Here is a 24,298-nt window from a genome sequence, read left to right on the forward strand (position 1 = left end):
CGGGGGAGGGGCAGAGAGAGAGGGAGACACAGAATCGGAAGCAGGCTCCAGGCTCTGAGCCATCAGCCCAGGGCCCGACGCGGGGCTCGAACTCACGGACCGCGAGATCGTGACCTGAGCTGAAGTCGGACGCTCAACCGACTGAGCCACCCAGGCGCCCCAATCCAGGCCTTTTTAAAGGTGTTTCCTGGACCTCTGGGGCTGCATTTCCTGCTAACTTTAAAGGTTTTTTGTTTGTTTGTTTGTTTTTAATTTGCACGTATACAGAATTTATTGGTAATTAGAACAATAGTTGCCAATCATGGGTGGGGCTGAAGTAATTTTTTTTTACAGTTGTTATGGTCTAGGTAGGTCCCATGTTCTACTCTTTACTTTTATTTTTTTATTTTTTATTTAAAAAAATTTTTTTTTTCAACGTTTTTTATTTATTTTTGGGACAGAGAGAGACAGAGCGTGAACGGGGGAGGGGCAGAGAGAGAGGGAGACACAGAATCGGAAACAGGCTCCAGGCTCTGAGCCATCAGCCCAGAGCCCGACGCGGGGCTCGAACCCACGGACCGCGAGATTGTGACCTGAGCTGAAGTCGGACGCTTAACCGACTGCGCCACCCAGGCGCCCCTACTTTTATTTTTTTAAAGATTTTATTTTATTATTATTTTTTAATGTTTATTTTTGAGAGAGACAGAGAGACAGAGGCAGAGCATGAGTGGGGGAGGGGGAGGGGGAGAGGGAGACACAGAATCTGAAGCAGGTTCCAGGCTCTGAGCTGTCAGCACAGAGCCTGATGTGGGACTTAAACCCACAAACTGTGAAATCATGACCTGAGACGAAGTCGGATGCTCAACTGACTGAGCCACCCACGTGCCTCAATTTTATTGTTTTTAAAGTAATTTCTGTACCCAACATGGGGCTCAAAGTCACAGCCCTGAGATCAAGATTCACTCGCTGTACTAACTGAGCCAGCTAGGTGCCCCTCTATTCTTGTTTAAAATTACAGTATAGTTTGTAGTGTAATAATGTGAGAAACCCATTTCCATGTCTGGATAATCCTGAGTCTGTCTCACAAAGTGTCCTGTGTGTTAATAAGGATGCATCTTTCTTCTTTTCCATGGGGGCTTACCGGTAATAAACAGATAGCTACTAATATGTCTCTTTAAGCAAATGCAGTGTGTAATTTTCTCAATTTTGTTAAACTAAGAAAATTGAAAGGTTGCATCTGTGCTACAACTTTAAAAATCCTTAAAACTACTTCAGAAGTTCTCAAATGTTTATCCTTTTTTATCTACAGGGAACTCAAAAATGTATGATCTACCAGATGAACCTTTTACAAGACAGTTTTACTTTGTCCACTCAGGTGGTCAGTTTAAGTGAGTATAAAATTTGCGTTGATTTCTGGGCTGTGACCCGACTTTTACTTACAACTAAAGCCAGGTATGTGCCCCTTTGATGGGTTACAGAAAAATCTGCGCTCGTCAAATGCTGCCACCTTGTGGCCAACCAGAGTGTTCGACACCACTGTCCCAAACACTGATGTCACTTTGGTTTGGGTTTCAGGGGAAGGACTTCAAGGGAGATTATGGCGAGGGAGAGAAGTGTCCCTAATTTTACTGAAGACTGTTTGCATGAGGTGAGTCATGAAACGCTGGCTTATCATCATATTTCTTTTTTTGTTTTTAATTATTTTTGAGAGAGAGCTAGCAGGGGAGGCGCAGAGAGAGGGGGAGAGGGAGAATCTAAAGCAGGCTCCACACCATCAGTGCAGAGCCCGACAGGGGGCTCCATCCCACAAACTGTGAGATCATGACCTGAGCCGAGACCAAGAGTCGGACACTTAACCGACTGAGCCACCCAGGCGCCCCGCATCGTATTCTTAAAGCCTGGCTTTTCCAAAACGAACCCGTGGTGAACACGTCTCTCATGTCACGATCCCCTTCTTTTCAAGAGTGAGTAACAACTAAGATGAGTTCGTTAGCGGCACAGCCAAGGGCACAGACTTCGTTTACTGAGAAAGGAGAGCGAGGGGACAGTGGGAACGGGGGTGGGCGCGGAGAGCCCCTGCAGCTTGTGGCGTGTGTGCTCAGTGAGATAGCTCGGGTTATGCCATCTAGGATTCACTAGCGTGTGAATCACCGATGTCAGGAAGAAAGCAAGTTTGTGTCCGGATGGGTTCAACAAAAGCCTTCTCCGAATAAGGTCGGAAGCTGCTCACGTGGACAGATCCGCGTGTGGCCGCCTTCCGACAGCCTGTTCACTCACTCAGTTACAAAAGGGAGGCTGCTTTGGGTGCGGTGGTGCAATGGTGCCTCTTCCCAGAAACCTGACTTTCCTGCCTGCTCCTGGCAGTATGACTGCGGATGCGTACACTTGCCAGCACGTGCGGTGGCACAGGCTTGTCGAAGCACGTCTGCGCAGGCGCGAAGTCTTTGCTTTAGAGAACTGAAGTGATTTTTGTCAACCTGGCTGATTTCGGCCTCCGACGCAATCTTCCGTGACTTGCGGACGGACCGTCCCGCCGCTGCGTGGGAAACCCACAAACTGAAATCTGCTTGGGCTCAGTCGGGTGCCAGCTCTTCCCCTGTGAGCGACGGGGACTTAGGCAGGTTGCTTCCACTTGCTGACCCTGTGCCTCAGCCGTGCACGGTGTAGCCATCAGGGCGTACTTGTTACAAAGATTAGTTGTGAGATCAGGTAGAGCCCTGACGTTGCGTCTGACACACAGAGTATCAGTGGCACCCATGCTGTCCCACAGGGATGTCAGAGCTGAAGTTATGCCCAGAGAGTAGCGAGCACGTCGGGTGACACACAAAAGCACCCAAGGACGCCGTTCTTGTGTGGTTCTTGTTTTACACGCAGTGTGAACGAACTGCTTGAATTGTACCGTTTCTTCAGCCAGGGAGGCAAAAGGTTACACGGGAGCAGAACAACCCGCCAGACCAGGGCGGACCTGAGACTGCGGGCAGAGGAAGCAGCGGTCGGCCCGAGAGGCCCGGGCTGAAACAAAGCGTTCCTGCGAGCCGGCGGATGCTGCGCAGACACACCGTCGAGGACACGGTCGCAGCCAAGAGCCCCGGGACCGCCGGAGACCCAGCTGCTCCCCGAGAGGCTACTATTACTTCCCAGTCTTAACAGCGGTAAGCGGTTGTTAAGTCGGCTGCCAGGAGGTGAGTCCTCAACAAGAAGGTGCCGAGCAGGAACCCAGCTGAGAACTGACCTGTACTTTGCGTTTGGTTTGAGAGTAAAGCAGAAAGTTCCTGAAAGCTTTTCTGTGGCCGAGGGAAAGAATGCAACAAAGAACACCGTCACCATCTCTCTCCTCTTCAGAGCTCATGAATGCACTGGAAAGGGAATACACACAGTTTCCAGTGGCGTCCCGATCCCTGAGACCGGGTGTGGGCTTCTTCTGAAGCAGCAGGCCACCTGGCTGCAGAGATGGCTTTCATCACCAGGTTCCGTCCTCCCACCGCAAGATGCTAACCTCTGCCGTGTGTACAGATTAGCAAACCATCGGCTAAAGAACCCCGCCCTCTGGGATAGGCTGCGGAGAAGCAGCGTGGGCTCCAGGGCACCGTGGAGGCCGGGCGGACGGGACGCACTGGCCTGGAGAAAAGAGGGCCTGGAAAATATTCCTTTGCAAAGCAGCACTCGAGCCCAAAGATGTCCCCGTGCCAGTGTGGCGTTCATTTTAGTGAAAAGGACATTTATGACCTGTTCTGCACTATGTATGTGGGGAAGGTTGGGTGTAATTTTTCTTCCAACAAAGTAAGTACAGGTGTTTGATCGCTGCACATACGCACCCGTATCAGTATCTCTCGAAACCTCCCCTCCCGTTAAAAACCTACCTTGGATGTCACACCTGCCGGATGGTTCCTGAGCTAGAGAGATTTGGCACATCTTTCCTTAGTCTTTTGATTCAGATTCAAAACTTACAGCACAAACCAGGTCAGAGTTACTTTTGGTTAGAATTTATTGCCATTTATTCCTTTTTATAAATTTCTATAGATTATACTTATTTTTTTATGTTACTAATTGGCCTACAGCTGCAAACATGGGTTTGTCCTGAGTACATTTTCAAATAACTTTGTAATAGGGACATGGTTTTGTGCATGTTCTTGGAAATACTTGTGTATGTATAGAAGGGAGGGACTGATTATTTTTCTACAAAGTAATTTATGATTTCTAATTTTCTAATGTGCCTTGGATCTGTGCCAAATGATGGGAAAGAAAACAGTAAACTCTATGATTCTTGAGCGTGTCATGGTACACTTCTTTAGTTGGTATTTTGCTCCGGAGAGATGTGTGTTTCTCTTCCTCTCCGCTATAAACGTGTGCTTTGTGTATGGAAAGATCTTCCCCCATTGGATGGATACACACTTCTCACTGAAATATGTAAACCGGATCATTCAGAGCAGACCCTCACCCATTCGCCTCCCTAGGACTGACTGAGGCTAGCAGGTGCAATGCCCAGAAAAAGGTTTTAATTTTTTAAAAAACCAGAACAGAAGTGAATGCAATATAGCTTTTTAGCCCAAACAGGAAATAAGCACTGTTGCTTTGCAAATTTCTTTATTCAGGTTTATTTTTCCTCCTTTTCCACAGTATTAAACAAAACGACCTCATTGACCTAAGTCGCGGTGTGCTGCCCTCCTAATTAAGAAATCGTGTCCTGTGCAGTCTGTCAGCCAAGCTGCAAATACACGCATTTGATATCCCCTCATTTTTTGGGTGGTATGATAGAATTTTGAAAACTATTTAATTCTAACAGTCGCCCCGACTGGTAGAACTGTCAAATGTTGAAATAGGTTCAGAGAAAGAAGGGTGATTTGCTGGCACTATCAGATCTGGGGTCACGGCCTGCTTGGTGCTGTCATCTGAACTGGCAGTTTCCAGTGCGGTGTGTCTTCTGGAGATGTAAGTACCTTGAATGAGATGGTCGATTTTAGGGGAGAAGCTTCTTCCTGAGCTACTCTGCGATTAGCAGGGTGAGCTGTCTGAAGTGACTACCTCAATTATTTTTTAAAACTTGTTTTTCTCCCATTCTTTCCCACTTAAAACTTCATTTGACCACTCAGAAATTGCTAACGCCCAAATTTCTATACTGTGTGAGAATGCTTTGAATTCAAAGTATTGTCAATTAAATTAGAAAGCTTAGAATAACCACGCCCCATTTCCTAGGCTGCCTTGCAGAACCTTTATCCTTGTGTACAGAACCACTTTCCATCCTCAAGTGTCCTTGGAGGACAGGATAGATGCTGTCAGGACAGTGGTTATTCTGTAGGAGGAAGCATGTAACAAAACTTGCAGAGAATCATCTAGTCTCCTTCCAGCATTTTTATGTAAATAAGACCTAAAGCAAAGTTTACCTATAACTGGGATGTGCTTTTCTTCCCCCCCAAAATCCCTGAGCAAAACTTGTATTTGACTAATTGTTCCTTTTAAAAAATTTTGATGTTAAAAGTTCTACTCATTAGTTTGTTTATTCAGGAATGCTAGATGCTCCAACACGGACTTTCTTGGCCACAGTTCCAAATTTCAAGTCCCCAAATGAGTAACATCTCAAATACACAGTTTAGATGTAGATCAGCAGTATGCTCATTAGAGAGACTGGGATTCTAAACCGTTTTTCCTGTTACTTTCCTGTCACCAATCCTATTCCCTTCATATTAAATGTTATGAACTTACTCCTGGGCTGAGGCCTCTAAAAGGTTACACCAAAGAGCTCACTTGAGAAGTAAATTTATGAGTAAAGGTTTCAAAATCTAGTGGGAGGAAAGCACAATAGATGACATGTGCTTTAAATTACCTGCAATTTTATCGGTGAAGAACTCCAACAATTCTACCAAAATGTTTAACTGCTAAAGTTAGAAGGCACTTACTTTGTTTCCAACATGTTGGTTATCGTTCCTGTATTACTATCAGTGTCTCCTAGTTATTTTGGTAATTTTCTGCAATGCAAGTACCACTGTCTTGGATTGGGGTAATATTTGTTAAGATAATATAGTCTCAGTGCCTTTGAAAAGTAGGTTATAAATGAAACCAAAGCAAGGAATTTCCTTACCTTAAACATACAGATTATCTTCAGGAAGAAAAATAGTGTACCTGGTTTCAGAACCTAGATTTTGGAAATATTAGATGTTAAACATTAAAAGTTGATTCCTCTCAATCCATGGGTTTTAACGACCATGTTACTGGATGCTATTTCCTTCTTAGTGAAGAGTAAGCCAGCGTCTATTTCCGCAAAGGCCATTTTCCTAACACTAATGTCACAGTTACAAAGAATATATTCATGCTGCTACACGTTTATAAACTTTTGGTATGAAAGAAAAAATTCCAAACGCAGATCTGTTCATTCGGCTATGGTACAAAAAAACTTTGCCCAAATTGTTCTATTTTGCATAACAAGTTTATTTTTTTAAAAGGCATATAGACAATAAACAAAGTAAACAATCAGATCTTTACTTCCACCAAGTGTTATCTGTCCTAGAACTGTTCCATTAAGTTCCAGTCTCTAAACATCTTAAACTCAATAATCATCCTCTTCATCAGAGTCCATGACTTTTCTTCTGTTGAACTGGGGGGAAAGTAAAGGAGTGTCATAACAGGTTTAATAAAGCAGAACTCAGACTTTCTGACAAGAACAAGGTCTACTACTACAAGACATTAGACCTTTGAAACAACTTAGGGTTTTGTATCGATTGGTGGGGGGGGAACAGAAGAGCTTTAATAATTAGACCCCTCAACAAGTGCAGCCTTTCTCCCCAAATTTTCACCTGTTACAAATGGAAAATGTTTATGGACTGAAACATGTTTTGATACAGTAGATAAATACAGGATATTTAACACTCATCATTAAAATCTTCTTTTGCCATGCGCATTTGGGGAAACTTACTTTAACTGTGGTTTTCTTTTCTGTTTGTTGGCTTACTTTTTCAAGGATTTCTATTAAACCTTGTTCTGATACCTAGGATAACCAGAAAGAAAAACAGTACTTTTTTTAAACAAAGAGTTTATACCTCAGCAGATTGAAGGGTTTTCATCTTTCTGGGGGCACGGGGGCAGAGGTCAAGAGGCAAGGAAGGAGAGGCAAGACAGGAGGTTCTAACTACTGGTTTAAGTTCCAAATCAATTTTGCTCTGCTAGCCTCATTTGAGGAGAGGGGAAGGTATCCATCGATTAGCTCTCTCAGGAAAATTCCACATTAAGAGTACTTAAGAACACCTTTAGCGCCACTAACAGACAATGACAACCACCTACACCTGTGTTGGAGACACACAGCTTCTGCTCTTGAAGAGCTTAAATGAAGGAGAGAAGTCACTCAAAACAGATGAACAGTCATTGTCTCTTCCGCACACGCTCTTAGGGGAAGGGGTTCAAGCGCAGGCCTGATCCCCGCAGGCTATGGAGGCAACAGCCAGCTTCCAGCGCAGGTGGGGCTCATCTTGAAGGAAGGATCTTGAAGGAAGGTCAGGCTCACCAGAGCTCATCAGGGCATCACAGCCACGCACACAATAACCAGGAATTTCAGCACCTCCTCCTTTGCAAAACACGCTTAACTTCTACGTACATGGGTAGTATTTTATTTGGTATCATTGACAAACCTGTTGCCAGTGTAGAAGCAATTAGATGCTGACCCTAATAGTCCCTGGGTCACACACACACATCAAGGTTCCATAGCAGCGTCATAAAGGAAAGCAGCAGAGGATTTTAGGAAAGGCAATTAGTTATCTTTTAGGATTTATGGTAGACACAAGTATTCTCTCCTTTATAAATTGCTTCACTGAAATAGTCAACAAGAACTTCTGAACTAGAAGATGAAACTGACCTTTTGAAGATATGTTTTGATAAAGTCAATAACAACAAGTAAAATGGCCTCAAGACAGTCCAAGCTTACCTTCCCACTTAGTTGCCCGTATCTTGCCATCTGTATGAGGTAATTCTCTACTGCTTTAGTTTTTTCAGGCTTTACAAGTGCTAAGTTACTTACTAAAAAGAAAAAGAAGGAGTCAAAACTAAATGCACTTAGAGAACTTAAAACTATTCACCAACATTTCCAAAGCACTTCACAGACCTGTGTTTTGAGACTAGCAAAGTAGGCAGGTAGGGCAGATTGTACAACAGCCCGTCTTAAAAATGAGGAAACTCAAGTGCAGCCATGTCAATCTCAGTCAACACCACACAGAGGTAGTGGGAGAGCCAAGATTCAACTTGGGTCCTCAGATTCTAAGCCTGAGGTCTTTTGTTTTTATTATTATTATTTTTTAATGATTTCCACTTAAACGGAAAGCAATTTCTGTATGACCACACATATATAATTGTTGATCCATCTAAGAAACCTGCCTCTTCTAAGCCAGGCTTCAAGTTATAATACAAAAGATACTAGCTCATTTGGATTGGCTTATGAGTTTTTTCTATGTGTTTTGGAATTTACTGTGAAAAATTATGAACATACACTAAAACAGAGACAATAAACCTCCCAAATCCCCATCACCCACATAAACTACCAGCAACATTTTGTGATTGACTCGATTAAAGAGTGGTTTCCTATAAATTTGACCCAAAATGCACTTGGAGATCATCTCTTTGATAAGCGAGAACTGAGCTGGTATTTTTAGCAACGGTTTAATTACATTTCTTTAGGTTTATTAACTTCACATTTCTTACAACTTTATCTGCATCACGTTTTTACGTTAAACAAATATTTAATCCAGAGACAGCAACGATATCCTAGATCCCTTGCCCTATTCCAGTAGCTCAGGTCCATTTTATGGAAATAAGTTAGAGGAAACTAAAGATGCTTACGGCGGGCTCGGGCTGACTGATCCAGGACTTGGGCTAAGATACTGTTTCTCATTTCTGCTTCCCTACGACACAAACAGATCAGCACAATTAGAACCATGCTGTCAGCATTCCTACTGAACACACAACTCCCGTGTTTCCCAAGATGGAAGCCTGCCGCGCACACAGACTGCGCTATGGCAGGCACCGCGCGGGCAGCAGTTCCCATACTCAAGTAGGAGTCCAGGCCCGCCCTCAAAAGTTAGCTTTATTTTATGTGGGTACTAACCTACCAGGTTTAAAGGTAAAACTTTAGATTTTCATCATTCAGGGTGGAGTTTTAGTTCCTCCACTATTGCCAACATACATAAAGTACCCAGTGTGTGAGAGGTTCTAGAAATTGGTAGTTAAGATTCCAGGCAACTAAAGGACCAAATGATTAATCTGTGATTTTTCTTAGAGATGAAGCTGAGACCTAGGAAGGCTATGTTATGGGGACACAGGTAAACCTGGCCAAGCTGGAACCAGACCCCATGGTTCAAGACTCAGTTCCACTTTTTGAGTGGGGAGGGGGAGTGAAATTATAACCTTGCAACCATCCTTGCATCTTTCTACCGATTCAAGTGGGAACTAGTTCTCAGGACAGTGGTTTCGAACTTTTATTTAAGCAGCAAAAAAAAAAAAAAGTTTTTCCCAAATGAAATCCTTTAGGGAACTTACTACACAACACAGACAAAAGCAGATCCTCCGACTGAATCAGAAGGGGAGTTGGGGTGCCTGGGTGGCGCAGTCGGTTAAGTGTCCGACTTCAGCCAGGTCACGATCTCGCGGTCCGGGAGTTCGAGCTCCGCGTCGGGCTCTGGGCTGATGGCTCGGAGCCTGGAGCCTGTTTCCGATTCTGTGTCTCCCTCTCTCTCTGCCCCTCCCCCGTTCATGCTCTGTCTCTCTCTGTCCCAAAAATAAATAAACGTTGAAAAAAAAAATTAAAAAAGAAGGGGAGCTGGGGCTGGCTGTGCCTACGGGCCACCCCCAGCTGAGGTGGCTAAGCACACGGCGGCACACAGCCCACCTCCACAGGGCATTTCCTTATTGCCCCTGAGTACTTCAACCCTGTTATTTACTGTGACTAGATTTCACTGAATCAAAGAATGCCATCAATTGTAAGATGCGCCATAGTTTACGTACCTCTAAGAACAAAATGGGCGAGTCTAATAAGAGATCCCTACTTAAAGCTGGGTATCAAAGAGTAACACCCACAGTACAAGGTAAACAAAAAATAAACCCGCCATGCAGAAAGGGACAGAAAGGATGCATGCCATCAGCCTTGGTCCCGAGTGAAGGAAGAAAAAAGTTCCTGTCAGAGTCTGAACTTCAAGCTTTAGTCTTACAGGTTTTCTGTCTGAATTTACACTGCTTGGGGGTGAGTGAAATCTCAAGCACAGAATTTTTTTTAAGTTTATTTATTTTGAGAGAGAGCAAGAGAATAGGGGAGGGGCGGGGAGGGGCAGAAAGAGAGAATCCCAAGCAGGCTCCACACTGCTAGTGCGGAGCATGACAAGGGGCTCGAACCCTCAAACCACGAGATCATGACCTGAGGAAAATCAAGAGTCAGACGGTCAACTGACTGAGCCACCCAGATGCCCCTCAAGCACAGAATTTAATTTTAAAAGGTCTCAGGTTAGAAATGTACCCAAGTTATGGCAGAAGCAAAAATAAATCCTCTCTGGAAGAATCCAGGACAAGAGCGATCCATTATGAGACAGATCTAATCTCTGTTGTTTTTTAATTTTTTTTTCCAACGTTTATTTTTGGGACAGAGAGAGACAGAGCATGAACGGGGGAGGGGCAGAGAGAGAGGGAGACACAGAATCGGAAACAGGCTCCAGGCTCCGAGCCATCAGCCCAGAGCCCGACGCGGGGCTCGAACTCCCAGACCGCGAGATCGTGACCTGGCTGAAGTCGGATGCTTAACCGACTGCGCCACCCAGGCGCCCCTCTAATCTCTGTGAAATGTGAAAAAATACATGTCTTACAATCAATGAAATTCACGTCGTAGTTTTATTTTCTTCTCAGCACCATTCTTCTCCCACTAATAAGCCCCAGAGGGACGGAACCTTTTCTGCCCTGCCGATTTCTCTAGACCCAGCAGTGCCTGATTCGGACCTGGTGCTCAATAACTACTTGCTGAATGAATGAATGAGTTAAATGGCAGCATGATGGGGAGAGGGGAAAATGCTGTTCAACAGGTACAGAGTTTCCGTCTTGCAAGATGAAAAGGTTCTAGAGATCTGTTGCATAATAACACTACAGTAAACACAAATGAGCTGCACACTTAAAAATATTTATTATGGTAAATTTTATGTGTGTGTGTGTGTGTGTGTGTGTGTGTGTGTTTAAATCACCGTTAGGAAAAAAAGGTAGCATGGTGAGGTAACTGGGTGTTAATTCACTGAATCTCCTATGTGTGAGGTGCCCAACCACGTGCTGGGATAAGAGGAGTTTAACAGTTAATGTGCAGAGAAATTTACTAAATGTGAAGCACTGTACCTACGTAATCCTTACAACATCCCCATGAGGTAGCCCTATTATTAGGCTCATTTTTAAGGTAATCACAGTTTAGCAGAGAAGCAACATCAACCAGCAATTACAAGGGAAGTATGCGGAGTTCCATATACCTTTCTTTAATTAGCAAATTAATAACGAAAATACCCTGATTATTTATGGGAAAATCTCTATGCCAGGAAAAACTTTAAGACGGACACATCTATTAAATAACTAAACTAGGGGTGCCTGGGCTGGTTCAGCTGGAAGAGCATGTGACTTTTTTTCTTTTAAACGTTTATTTTTGAGAAAGAGAACGGGAGCACAAATGGGGAAGGGGCAGAGAGAGAGAGGGCAACAGAAGATCTGAAGCGCGCTCCTGCTGACAGAACCCCTGGAGTCCGGAGTCAAGTCAGATGCTCAGAGACTGAGCCACCCAGGCGCCCCAGGGCATGCAACTCTAGATCTCAGGTTTTGAGTGTGAGCCCCACCATGGGTATAGTGATTACTTAAAAAAAAAAAAATAGTAATAATATAATAACTAAATTTTAAAACCCATTTGGTGGGGCGCCTGGGTGGCGCAGTCGGTTAAGCGTCCGACTTCAGCCAGGTCACGATCTCGCGGTCCGTGAGTTCGAGCCCCGCGTCGGGCTCTGGGCTGATGGCTCAGAGCCTGGAGCCTGTTTCCGATTCTGTGTCTCCCTCTCTCTCTGCCCCTCCCCCGTTCATGCTCTGTCTCTCTCTGTCCCAAAAATAAATAAACGTTAAAAAAAAAAAAATTAAAAAAAAATAAATAAATAAAACCCATTTGGTGGTTTTTTACCATTTTGAACCATCCTTCAAAAAGTTCAGAATTCCAGCCCATACCTGTGCTTTGCTTCCTGTTGTGCTGCATCGCCAGGATCCTGGGGGGGGGGGGGGGGGGGGGGGAGTAAAAATTGTATCTTTTAGTCAATTTCACTTAAGAAGAAAGTAGGAACTACTTTCTTGTTTCTGATACCTAATAGGCTCCAGCAGTGGTAAGAATCAAATTATCACCAAATAACTAAAAGCTGGGCCTCACAGAAATCAATAGGATAGTTTCCACTTACTACAATGTTTTGACAAGCTTCTAAAATCACAATCTAGTAGAATGTTTTAAATACAAACAACCATGAGGGAGGGGAGTCCCTGTCCTACGAAACCGGAGTTTAAGAGGTCATAATAATATCTGCTTCGGTATTGGGGGCGCGGATTCAAAGGGCGCTTCCTTGGGGACCTTCCCGCTCCAGCCCTATCACGGTGGTCCCTCGGCAGTCTTTAACTTGAGCACTTTATCTACGGGATTAGTGTTGGGCGCCTGGCTCCTCCCCGGGACCCGCAACTCCGCCAGAGAGGATGTTCCCCACTGTACCCGCAGCACCTCGCACACAGCAGACCCTCAAACAATGTCGACTACTTGGGTCGGAACACCCTAATTTTAGGAAACAATTCGGCCAGAAAGCTAAGGGGACGGAGAGAACCGAGGAGCTGAGCACTTTGTCCTGGAGAGACGCCGGCCCGGCGAGGCCCAGCGCCTGCCCGCCCGGGGGCCGCACGCGGTCGGCCTCCGCGGCCCAGCGCCCACGCGCCCGGAGAGGGGCCCAGGCCGGCCTCGGGGGCCAGCGACGGGGTCCTGGGCCCGCGGGGCGAGCTCCAGCCGCGGTGCCTGAACCTCCGCCTGGGGCCGCGCCCTCCACCCCGGGCGAGGGCGGTGCCCGCCAGGAACGGGCCGGGCGGGGGCGCTCACCCCGTGCTTCGCCTGCAGCTCCGCCAGCCTCTGCTTCCTCAGCGCCTCCAGCTCCTCCTCCGCCATGGTGCGGCGGTTCTGAGTCCAGCAGCCGCAGCCAAGCTCCGAGGACTCTCCAGCGGCGCCCGGGCGCGAGGGCGACCCTCCCCACTGCGCAGGCGCCCGCAGCGCCCAGGCATCACCAATCCAGCCCGGAGCCGCGCCGCCAGCCGCAGCCAGGGCGCCGGGAGAGGCCCGATTGCTCGATCGCAGGCGGTAGGGTGCCCCGCGGCGTTTGGGCATAACCCCACGCAAGTCTTCGCGAATCCCACCTCCCCGCCCACGCTGGACGCGCTGCTCACGCGAGCGCGGCGGGCTGTGACCGCACTGCCAGAGGAAAAGGATAGTAGTCTACAAAACGGCAGTCATCAACAAGCATAATAATAGTATGTAAACTCTGCTGGTGGCCGATCCGTGCTAGGCTCATGTTATTTCCATTTACAGTTGAGAACGCAGGGGCTCAGAAAAGCCACGTGGGCTGCGGGAAAGTTCTAAAACTGGATTGCAGTGATGGTCGCACCACTCTTGCATTTGCTAAAATGACCCTGAATTGTACACTTAAAATGAGTCGGGGGTCGGGGAGTTGGGGACAAAGTCCCTGCCACTGGGCCATTAAGAAGCCAAGTTAAGGGGCGCCTGGGTGGCTCAGTCGGTTAAGCGTCCGACTTCAGCCAGGTCACGATCTCGCGGTCTGTGAGTTCGAGCCCCGCGTCGGGCTCTGGGCTGATGGCTCAGAGCCTGGAGCCTGTTTCCTATTCTGTGTCTCCCTCTCTCTCTGCCCCTTGCCTGTTCATGCTCTGTCCCTCTCTGTCCCTAAAATAAATAAACGTTGAAAAAAAAAAAAAAAAAAAAAGAAGCCAAGTTAAAGCAAACTTGGACGACGAGACTCAGCCCACTTGGCCCAGACAGGCCTTTGCTCAGAGGTTGGAGCTGGGGTGTGTGTGGGGCGTGGTGTAAACTTCTAGACAACTACCCCTCACCCTATCCCAGCCTGGCCCGCATAGACACCACCCCAGCCCCCCAAAGACCTCCCCACCTCACCCAGACACCCCCTCCTACCCCCCATAGACACTCCCACCCACCCCCACTCCACAGGCACACAAGGGCCTGTGGGAGAACTTGGGGGGCAGATATGCTGGGTGAACTCCCTGGCGGGTGGCCTTTAGAATAGAAGCGTTGTGTGTGGAGGGGGAGGCGGTGTAATGCTGAGTCCCTAACCCCCGGGTTATCCACCTGCTGTTTTTTTCAGTTGTGACAAACTATAACATTTACCATTTTAACCATTATTTGGTTCAATAATGTTAAATACATTAACATTGTTGTGCACCTAATCTCTAGAACTCCTTTCGTCTAGTAAAACTGAAACTATACCCATTCAATAACAACTCCCCAATTTCTACTTTCTATCTTAAGATTTTGACTACCTTAGGTAGGTGGAATCTTACAGTATTTGTCTTTCCACTTCAGTTAGCATTCTGTGTTCAGGGTTCATCCATTTGTAGCCTGTGGTGTGTTAGAATTTCCTTACTTCTTAGGGCTGAAAAAAATTCCATTACACACACACACACACACACACACACACACACACACCATATTTTGTTCATCCACTCATCTGTCAATGGACACTTGGGTTGTTTCCACTTTTGGGATATTGTGAATAATGCTGCTGTAAACATTATTAGCGTATAAATATTTCAATTTAGGTACAGAGAATCTATGTCTTTTGAATTAGACATTTATTAGACATTTTGAATTTCAACATTAATGATCCTCTTCTCTAATATGTAAGCAAGCATGATTTAAGGGGGGAAAGGGGTGCCTGGCTGTCCCAGTTGGTGGAGTGTGGGGATTGTGAGTTTGAGCCCCACATTGGATGTAGAGATAACTTAAATATAAAATCTTAAAAAAAAAAGATTTGGGGCACCTGGGTGGCTTAGTTGGTTAAGCTTCTGACTCTTGATTTTGGCTCCAGTCATGATCTCATGGTCTCTGTGCTGACAGTGCAGAGCCTGCTTGGGATTTTCTCTCCCTCTCTCTCTGCCCCTCCCCTAGTGCTCTCTTTCTCTCTCTCTCTCTCTCTCTCAAAATAAATAAATAAACTTTAAGAAAAAGTTGTAAGAGGGATAGTTTATAAACATGGTAGTCTGGAGTTTTGAGGGAGTCACGGTGGAGACCCTTTGTGGACCATCTGTGAGCTACTCACTTCTCAAGGCTAGAGAGGACGTGGCCCTCACCCACGAGGAAATGAGGAAACCAGAATCAACTGATAGGGATTCTCACCTCATTCCTTAAATCTAAATGCATTCCCCATGGATCAGATATTTAAAGTTTGAAAAAACACATCACAGAGTTACGATAACTTCTTTCTGTAGTTATGTGACAACTGGAGAGCAGAAGTGAAACAATTCTCCGTAAAAAGATCTGAGTCAGACCCCTCTTTTAAATATATCGTTTTGGCAGCTTTTTATTGTCTTCTAGGGTCATCAGCCTGCTCAAGTTTTCTGTTTCTGCTCAAGACAATTTTAATTTCTAGAGAACCATTCATTCAGGGCTTCACATTTTAAAAATGTATGGCTGTCACATCTGTGTCTGTGGTTCCATCCCTTTAGGGATTGTTGATGTGTTTGTTTACATTATTATTTTTCTCGATTATACTTTCTAGCCATTTTAATATTTCGCTGCTTTTTTTTCCACAAAGAAATCACATTTATAGGGGCGCCTGGGTGGCGCAGTCGGTTAAGCGTCCGACTTCAGCTCAGGTCACGATCTCGCGGTCCGCGAGTTCGAGCCCCGCGTTGGGCTCTGGGCTGATGGCTCAGAGCCTGGAGCTTGCTTCCAATTCTGTGTCTCCCTCTCTCTCTGCCCCTCCCCCGTTCATGCTGTGTCTCTCTCTGTCTCAAAAATAAATAAACGTTAAAAAAATTTTTTTAAAAGAAATCACATTTATCAGTATTCTTTTGTAATTGATTACATTCTATTTTTATATTTATTTCTACCTCTTTTTAATATTTTCATTGTTATATTCTCTCTGGTTCCTTCAGTGCTCTATTGTTTATTTTTATTGTTTTTTAATAATAAAAACGTTAAAGGAATGAATTTGTGCGCGAAGTTTTGGTTGCATCCCAAATATAGTGTATTCAGTGTTCTTATTTTTTCTTGTTCACAGTGTCCTAAAGCATTTTTCTGTTGTTTTGAAGTAATAATAGTTTCTTTAAACCTTGATCAAATTGTGTGTGTGTGTGTGTATATATATATATATATATATTTTTTTTTTTTTTTTTTAATGTCAGTGGTATATAGGGAGAGGCGACTATTCTTGGTCCACTCTTACACAACCCAGTCTGAGATCCTCAACAGTGAAAACTTTTGCCTCTAGCTTGGCTTCTGAGGTGTCTTTCTAGTATTGCCCTCATTTATTCCTTTTTTTTTTTCTTTTTGAGAGAGAGAGAGAGAGGGAGCATGTGTGAATGGGGGAGGGGACAGAAGGAGAGAGAGAGAACTTTAGCAGGCTCCATGCTGAATGTGGAGACCAACATGGGGCTCAATCCCATGACCCCGGGCAGGGTGGCGGTGGTGGATCATGACTTGAGCAGAAATCAAGAGTCTGACACTCAACTGACTGAGCTACCCAGGTGCCCGATTTATTCTTTTAATAACTACGGCACAGGCAGAATCAGGACATGAGTTAAAAGGCTCTCTATTTAGAGGCGCCTGAGTGCCTCCTATGTGCCAAGCACCTGTTCTAAGCACCAATATATACAGAGAGGAATACAAATGGGTAAGCATTGGGGCGCCTGGGTGACTCAGTCGGTTGAGCATCTGACTCTTTTTTTTTTTAATGTTTGTTTATTTTTGAGAGAAAGAGAGAGCACAAGTGGGGGAGGGGCAGAGAGAGAGGGAGGCGCAGGATCTGAGCAGGCTTCAGGCTCTGAGCTGTCAGTACAGAGCCCCATGCAGAGCTCAATACTCGCGGACTATTGAGATCATGACTTGAGCTGAAGTGGGACACTTAGCCAACTGAGCCACCCAGGTGCCCTCCTCTTAATTTCTTAATACACCTATTACTGTTTTTAGTTCTAAAGTTGGTTATTGTTGTATCTTTAAGCAATATCCTTACACTTTCTATTTCTCATTCTATCAAGGACAGATGGTGTCTCTTCACTCTCAGATTGAAAAGATAAAGATATTAGCATCTCTACCCTACGGTAAGCTCATATCTTTTTTTGTACATTCTCAGCTTCTATTATCTGTGCGTATATTTCTATATCTTACTGATATTCTGATTTGCAATGGTAATTAAGTCTTTTTGCTTTGTATGTAGGTTGATTCTAAAAGTTAAAAATAAATAGCTTTTCCAGTTCTTTTGCTCTTTTATAATCGCGGTAAAAGATACATAGCATAAAAGTTACCATTTTAACCATTTTTAAGTGTATAATTCAGTGGCATTAAGTACATTCAGACTGTTGTGCAGTCTTCACCACTGTTAACCTTAACAATAAACGGGCGTTAGTTATTTTACCAGCAATAGTGGGTTTATTCAGGACTGACAGAATCTCAATTCGAGACCAATAAGCTATGGCAAAACCATAGACAAGTCCAGGAAACAAAGGAGAGGAATCTTATTTGATAGAGAAGAAGGATAAAGTGTAGATGTGTTGTTTTGAACAAAAGATCATGAGTCCAGGGTGATGACGGTTTCTCTTTGGCTGAATTATAGGGGGTTGATTTCTTACAGGAGACGCCATGTACATCTTTTCGAGTTGATGCCTGCAATTAATGATTCTTTTCTGTTGAGGGTTCTTCTGCTGGGTTCCTTAACTGACAGTTCTTCCTATAATTGATGTTTAGTGGTAAGACTTCCCGGGCGCCTGGGTGGCGCAGTCGGTTAAGCGTCCGACTTCAGCCAGGTCATGATCTCTCGGTCCGTGAGTTCGAGCCCCGCGTCGGGCTCTGGGCTGATGGCTCACAGCCTGGAGCCTGTTTCCGATTCTGTGTCTCCCTCTCTCTCTGCCCCTTGCCCGTTCATGCTCTGTCTCTCTCTGTCCCAAAAATAAATAAACGTTGGAAAAAAAAAAAAAAGACTTCCCATTGTACCACCCCCCAACCCCCACCCCCGCCATCTAGCCTCCCTGCTGCATTTTAGTGAGGTTTCCCTTTCTTAATTTTTGCACCACCATCCATCTTCAGAACGTTTTCATCTTTCTTGACTGAAACCCGACACTCACTAAACACTAACTCTCCATTCCCTCCTTCCCCCAGCCCCTGGCAACTACCATTCTGCTTTCTGTCTCTATGAATTTGACTACTCCAGATACCTCCTATAGGTGGAATCATACATTTGTGACTGGCTTATTTCACTTAGGATGATGCCATGTTGTAGCATATGTCAGAATTCCCTTCCTTTTTAAGGCCAAATAAAATTCCATTTGAGTTATCCATTCATCTGTCAGTGGACACTTGTATTGGTTATTATCCATCTTTTGGTTATTGTGATTAATGCTGCTGATACGGCATACAAATATCTGTTAAGAGTCCCTGCTTTCACTTCTCTGGGTATACATCCAGAAGAGGAATTGCTGAATCATATGGTAATTTTATATTTAGTTTTTTTCTGAGAAATCACTGTACAATTTCCCACAGTGGCTGTGCTATTTTCCATTTCCACCAGCAATTCACAAGCATTCCAATTTCTCCACATTCTTGCCAACACTTGTTATTTTTTGTTTTTGGATAAGAGCTATCTAACTGAAGTTGTATCTCATTGTGGTTTTGATAGGCATTTAAATTAGTGATGCTGAACATCTTTTCATGTGCTTTTGGCCATTTGTATATCTTCAGAAATGTTTATTCAAGTCTTTTGTCCATTTTATATACTGGGTTGTTTCTTTTTTTGTTGTCGAGTTGTAGGGGTTCTTTATATATTTATATGTAAACATATGATTTGGAAATTTTTCTCCCAATATATGGGTTGCCTTTTCCCTCTTGTTGATAGTGTTGTTTGATGCACACAAGTTTTTAATTTTGATGAAATCCCACTTATCTACTTTGTGTTGCCTGTGCCTTTGATGTCATACCAAAGAAATTATTGCTAATCCAAAGTCATAAAGCTTTCCTGCTTTGTTTTCTTCTGGAAGTTCTATAATTTTAGTTTTTATGTTTAGGTCTTTGACCTGTTTTATTTTTTTTGTGTCTGGTGTAAGGTAAGGCTCCAACTTCTCCTCCTCTTCTTCCTCCTCCTCCTCCTCCTCCTTCCTTCATGTGGATATCCAGTTTTCCCATCCCCATGTGTTGAAAAGACTATCCTTTCCCCATTGAATGGTGTTGGCACCCTTGTATAAAGTTATTTATACATTTAAACTCTCATGTATGTGAGAGTTTATTTCAGTGCTCTGTTTTAGTCCACTGCTCTATTTGTCTGTGTTTGTGCCAGTACTACGCTGTTTTGAATACTGTAGCTTTGTAAGTGAATTTTGTAATCAGCAAGTGTGAGACCTTCAACTTTGTTCTTTTTCATGATTGTTTTGTCTACTCAAGGTCCCCTTAGATTCTATATGACTTTTAGAATAAATTTTTCTGTTTTTGAAAAAACACGTCATTGGGATTTTGAGCGATACTACATTGAATCTGTAGGTCACTTTGGGGAGTATTGATATCTTGACTATATTAAGTCTTCCAATCCATGAACATGGGATGTCTTTCCATTTATTTGTGTTTCCTTTCATTTATTTTGGCAACATTTTAAAGTTTCAGTGTGCAAGTCGTTTGCCTCCTTGGTTTAATTAATATCTAAGTATTTTATTCTTTTTTAATGCTAACATAAGTGGAATTATTTTTCTTAATTTACTTTTCTGGTGGTTCACTGTTAATGAATAGAAATGCAACTAATTTTTGTGTTGATTTTGCATCCTGCAACTTTGCTGACTTTGTCCATTAGTTCTACCAGTTTTTTAACAAAATGGATTCTTTAGGCTTTTCTACAGACAAGATTATATTGTGTGTGGACAGAGATCATTTTACTTCTTTTCAAATTTGGATGTCTTTTATTTCTTTTTCTTGCACAATGGCTCTGGCTAGGACTTCCAATACTAAGTTAAATAGATATAGTAAAAGCAAACATTCTTGTCTTATTCCTGATCTTAGAGGAAAAACTTTCAGTCTTTCACCATTGAGTGTGTTAGCTGTGGGTTTTTCATATATGTCCTTCATTATGTGAAGGTAGTTTCCTTCTGTTCCTAATTTGTTGAGTATTTTTATCATGAAAGGGTGTTGAATTTTGTCAAACGCTTTTTATGCATCAATTAGGATAATGATGTGGGTTTTTCCCCTTCATTCTTTTGCTGTGGTATATGGTACTTTGATTTTCATATGCTGAAACATCCTTGTATTCTAGGAATAAAACCCTCTTGGTTATAGTGTATAATCCTTTTAATACGCTTTTGGGTTCTGTTTGCTAGTATTTTGTTGGTGATTTTTGCATCAGTGTTCATAAGGGATATTTGTAGTTTTCTGTTTGTTTTTCTTTTGGTGTGGCAAAGTCAGACAAATGACTTTGGTTTCAGGATAATGTTGGCCTCATAGAATGAGTTAGGAAGTGTTCTCTCCAAAAGTGTTTTTGGAAGAGTTTGGGAGGGATTTGTTACAATTCTTCTTTAAGTATCTGTCAGAATTCACCATGTGGTCCTGGACTTTTCTTTGTTGGGAGCTTTTTGATTACTGATTCAATCTCCCCACTGGTTATTGTTCTGTTCAGATTTTATCTTTCTTTATGATTCAGTATTTGGTAGGTTATGTGTTTCTAGGAATTTAAACAATTCCTCTAAGTTATCCATTTTGTTCGTGTACAGTTGTTCATAGTACTCTCTTATAATCCTTTTTATTTCTGTAAAATCACTAGATATGTCCCCTCTTCCATTTCTGACTTTAGTTATTTGAATCTTTAAGTTAGTTAATCTAGCTAATGGTTTTTAAATTTTGATCTTTTCAAAGACCAAGCTGTTGGTTTTGTTGATCTTCTCTACTGTTTTTCTGTTCTCTATTTTGTTTACGTTTGCTGTAATCTTTATTATCTCCTAACTGTTGCTAGCTTTGGGGTTAGTTTGTTCTTTTTCTACTTCATCGAGGTGTTGATTTGAGACGTTTCTTATTTTTAAATGTGTTTATGGCTGTAAATTTCCATCTTAGCACTGCTTTTCTTTTTCTTATTTATTTATTTATTAAATATAATTAAAACATTTTTTTAACATTTATTTATTTTTGAGAGACAGAGTGCCAGTGGGGGAGGGGCAGGGAGAGGGGGAGACACAGAATCTGAAGAAGGCTCCAGGTTCTGAGCTGTCAGCACAGAGCCCGATGCGGGGCTTGAACCCACAAATGGTGAGATCATGACCCAAGCCAGTCGAATGCTCAACAGACTGAACCAGCCAGGTGCCCCTGTTAAATATAATTTTTTGTCAAGTTAGCTAACATACAGGGTGCTCTTGGCTTCGGGAGTAGATTCCTGTGGTTCATCGCTTACATATAACACCCAGTGCTCATCCCAGCAAGTGCCCTCCTCAATGCCCATCACCCATTTCCCCCTCTTCCCGCCCTCCCCAACAACCCTCAGTTTGTTCTTTGTATTTAAGAGTCTTTTATGGTTTGACTCCCTCTCTGAGACTATTTTTTTCCCCTTTCCTTCCCCCCATGGTCCTCTGTTAAGTTTCTCAAATTCCACATATGACTGAAAACGTATAATATCTGTCTTTCTCTAACTGACTTATTTCACTTAGCATAATACCCTCCAGTTCCGTCCATATTGTTGCAAATGGCAAGATTTCATTCCTTCTCAGCAGTGCTTTTCTTGCATCCTGTAAGTTTTGGTTTTCATTTTGATTTTTCTGAAGATATTTTCTACTTTCCTTTGCGATTTCTTCTTTGCCCTATTGGTTGCTTAACAATGCATTGTTTGAGGGGCGCCTGGGTGGCTCAGTCGGTTAAGTGTCTGACTTCGGCTTGGGTCATGATCTCACAGTTTGTGAGTTCGAGCCCCACATTGGGCTCTGTACTGACAGCAAAGAACCTGGAGCCTGCTTTGGATTCTGTGTCTCCCTCTCTCTCTCTGCCCCTCCTGCCCCCCATTCGTGCTCTGTCTCTCTCAATAAATAAAAACATTAAAAAACAAAAGAGAGAATGCATTGTTTGGGGTGCCTGGGTGGCTCAGTCAGTTGAGCATCCAACTCTTGATTTTGGCTCAGTTCATGATCCCAGGGTCCTGGGATCGAGTGCTGTGTTGGGCTCCAAACTGAGTGTGGAGCCTGCTTAAGATTCTCTTTCTCTGCCCCTCTTCCCTGCTCACGCACACGCTCCCTCTCTAAAAAAATGTGTTGTTTAATTTCCACATATTTGTGGACTTTCCAGTTTTCCTTCTGCTGTTGATTTCTAGTTTCATTCTATTGTGATCAGAAAAGATATTTTGTATTATGTCAGTCTTTTGAATGTATTGAGACTTGTTTTGTGGCCTAACATATGGTCTATCCCGAGAATGTCCTGGGTGCACTTGAGAAGAATGTGTTCTCTGCTCTTACTGGCTAGAGTATTCTGTATCTCTCTGTTAGGTCCAGCTGGTCTGTAGTGTTGTTCAGGTACTCTATTTTCTTATTGATCTTCTGTCTGACTGTTACTTCCATTATGCAGAATGGGATATTGAAGTGTACCATTCTTGTAGAGCTATCTCCCTTCAATTCTGTCAATGTGGGCTTCAAATATTCAGGAGCTCTCGGGTTTGACACATGTATTTTTATAATTGTTATTTCTTCTTGGTGAATTGACCCTTTTATCATCGTATTATGCCCTTCTGTGTCTCTTATAACAGTTTTTGACTTCAAGTCTATTTTGTCTGATAGCCACTCCTGTTCCTTTTTGGTTACTATTTATATGGGATGTATTTTTTCATCATTTCATTTTCAACCTGTTTATGTCCTCAGCTCTAAAGTGACTCTCTTACAGGTAGCATAGAGTTGAATCCTGCTTTTTATTTAGCACTTACTTTTACATTTTATTTGTTTCATGTATGTTTTACAACATTTTTGTTTCTTATTTTCTCCATGACTGCTTTCCTTTGTGTTTAGTTGATTTTTTTTTGTAGTGACACATTTTGTTTCCCTCAGTTATGATTTTAAAATATTGATGGGGCGCCTGGGTGGCGCAGTCGGTTAAGCGTCCAACTTCAGCCAGGTCACGATCTCGCGGTCCGGGAGTTCGAGCCCCGCGTCAGGCTCTGGGCTGATGGCTCGGAGCCTGGAGCCTGTTTCCGATTCTGTGTCTCCCTCTCTCTCTGCCCCTCCCCCGTTCATGCTCTGTCTCTCTCTGTCCCAAAAAATAAATAAAAAACGTTGAAAAAAAATTTAAAATATTGTTCAACACAGAGCCAAGTAGTGTACTATTTTTCTTGTTCAAATTTTTGCATTTGCTAGAGTTTCTAAGTGGGGGGGCGGCAGGGAGAGAGGGGAATTAATTAATAATTAAAAATGAGTTATTTGATATTTTCCTTTCCATATTTGTTATGTATTGGTAGTATTTTTTAAATTCCTTACTTTTCTGGGTAATGAAAAAGTGCCTGGATGGCTCAGTTGATTAAGTGTCTGACTTTGGCTCGGGTCATGATCTCATGGTTTGTGCATTCAGGCCTTGCATCAGGCTCTCTATTCCTCTCTCTCTCTCTCTCTCTCTCTCTCTCTCTGTCTCTCTCTCTCTCTCTCTCTCTTTCTCTGACAGCCCGGAGCCCTCTTTGGATCCTCTGTCTCCCTCTCTCTCTGCCCCTTCCTTGCTCACTTTTCCTGTCTCTCTCTTCCTCAAAAATAAACACTTAAATAAAATAAAAGTCCTTACTTTTTTGTTTGAAAAATATCAAATCTGTAAAAAATGGAAGGAGTGATACAAAGAACACATGTATCTGTCACATAGATTCACTAATCTGTAAGATTAAGGTTTTACCAAATTTCTTTATCTTTTTCTGTCTACACACACATGAATGCATTTGTGTGCACGTGTACACACACACACATACACACACACACACACACACACACACACACACACAGTTTTTCTGCACCATTTAAACGTATCCAGCAGGGGGTGCCTGGGTGGCTCAGTTGGTTAAGCATCTGACTCTTGATTTTAGCTCAGATCATGATCTCACAG

At 43.4% G+C, this 24,298-nt stretch overlaps 2 protein-coding genes across 7 annotated transcripts in view; one reads left to right on the forward strand and one right to left on the reverse strand.

Annotated features, from left to right (window-relative positions):
• ANKRD27 (ankyrin repeat domain 27) overlaps nt 1-4,245 on the forward strand; it is a 52,774-nt gene extending 48,529 nt beyond the window's left edge. For 3 of the 6 annotated variants that reach the window (XM_003997998.5, XM_019819635.3, XM_045046538.1), the window contains 3 exons: nt 1,289-1,367; nt 1,555-1,627; nt 2,890-4,245. In XM_003997998.5, coding sequence (XP_003998047.1) covers nt 1,289-1,367; nt 1,555-1,627; nt 2,890-3,126 — 389 coding nt within the window. In that variant the 3' untranslated portion in view covers nt 3,127-4,245. The other 3 variants (XM_019819639.3, XM_019819636.3, XM_019819638.3) reach the window with 3 other exon arrangements.
• Nucleotides 4,246-6,381: 2,136 nt separating this feature from the next.
• PDCD5 (programmed cell death 5) lies at nt 6,382-13,251 on the reverse strand. The gene is made up of 6 exons (XM_003997954.6): nt 13,082-13,251; nt 12,181-12,218; nt 8,797-8,858; nt 7,889-7,980; nt 6,887-6,958; nt 6,382-6,568 (listed from the first exon to the last, which is right to left on the reverse strand). Exons 1-6 carry the CDS (start codon nt 13,145-13,147, stop codon nt 6,521-6,523), a joined length of 378 nt encoding a protein of 125 aa, XP_003998003.3. The 5' UTR covers nt 13,148-13,251; the 3' UTR covers nt 6,382-6,520.
• Between the last annotated feature and the right edge of the window lie 11,047 nt (nt 13,252-24,298).

This window comes from Felis catus, chromosome E2, assembly GCF_018350175.1.
Source record: "Felis catus isolate Fca126 chromosome E2, F.catus_Fca126_mat1.0, whole genome shotgun sequence".
Taxonomy (NCBI): domain Eukaryota; kingdom Metazoa; phylum Chordata; class Mammalia; order Carnivora; family Felidae; genus Felis; species Felis catus.

What these genes read in the sequence shown, in the direction of transcription:
- PDCD5 (XM_003997954.6), bottom strand. Translation starts at nt 13,147, where the DNA reads ATGGCGGAGGAGGAGCTGGAGGCGCTGAGGAAGCAGAGGCTGGCGGAG. An exon ending in ACGGGCAACTAAGTGGGAAG is followed by an intron (nt 6,959 to 7,888) that starts GTAAGCTTGGAC and finishes TGGTTATCCTAG; the next exon opens with GTATCAGAACAAGGTTTAAT. An exon ending in AAAAGAAAACCACAGTTAAA is followed by an intron (nt 6,569 to 6,886) that starts GTAAGTTTCCCC and finishes CTTTCCCCCCAG; the next exon opens with TTCAACAGAAGAAAAGTCAT.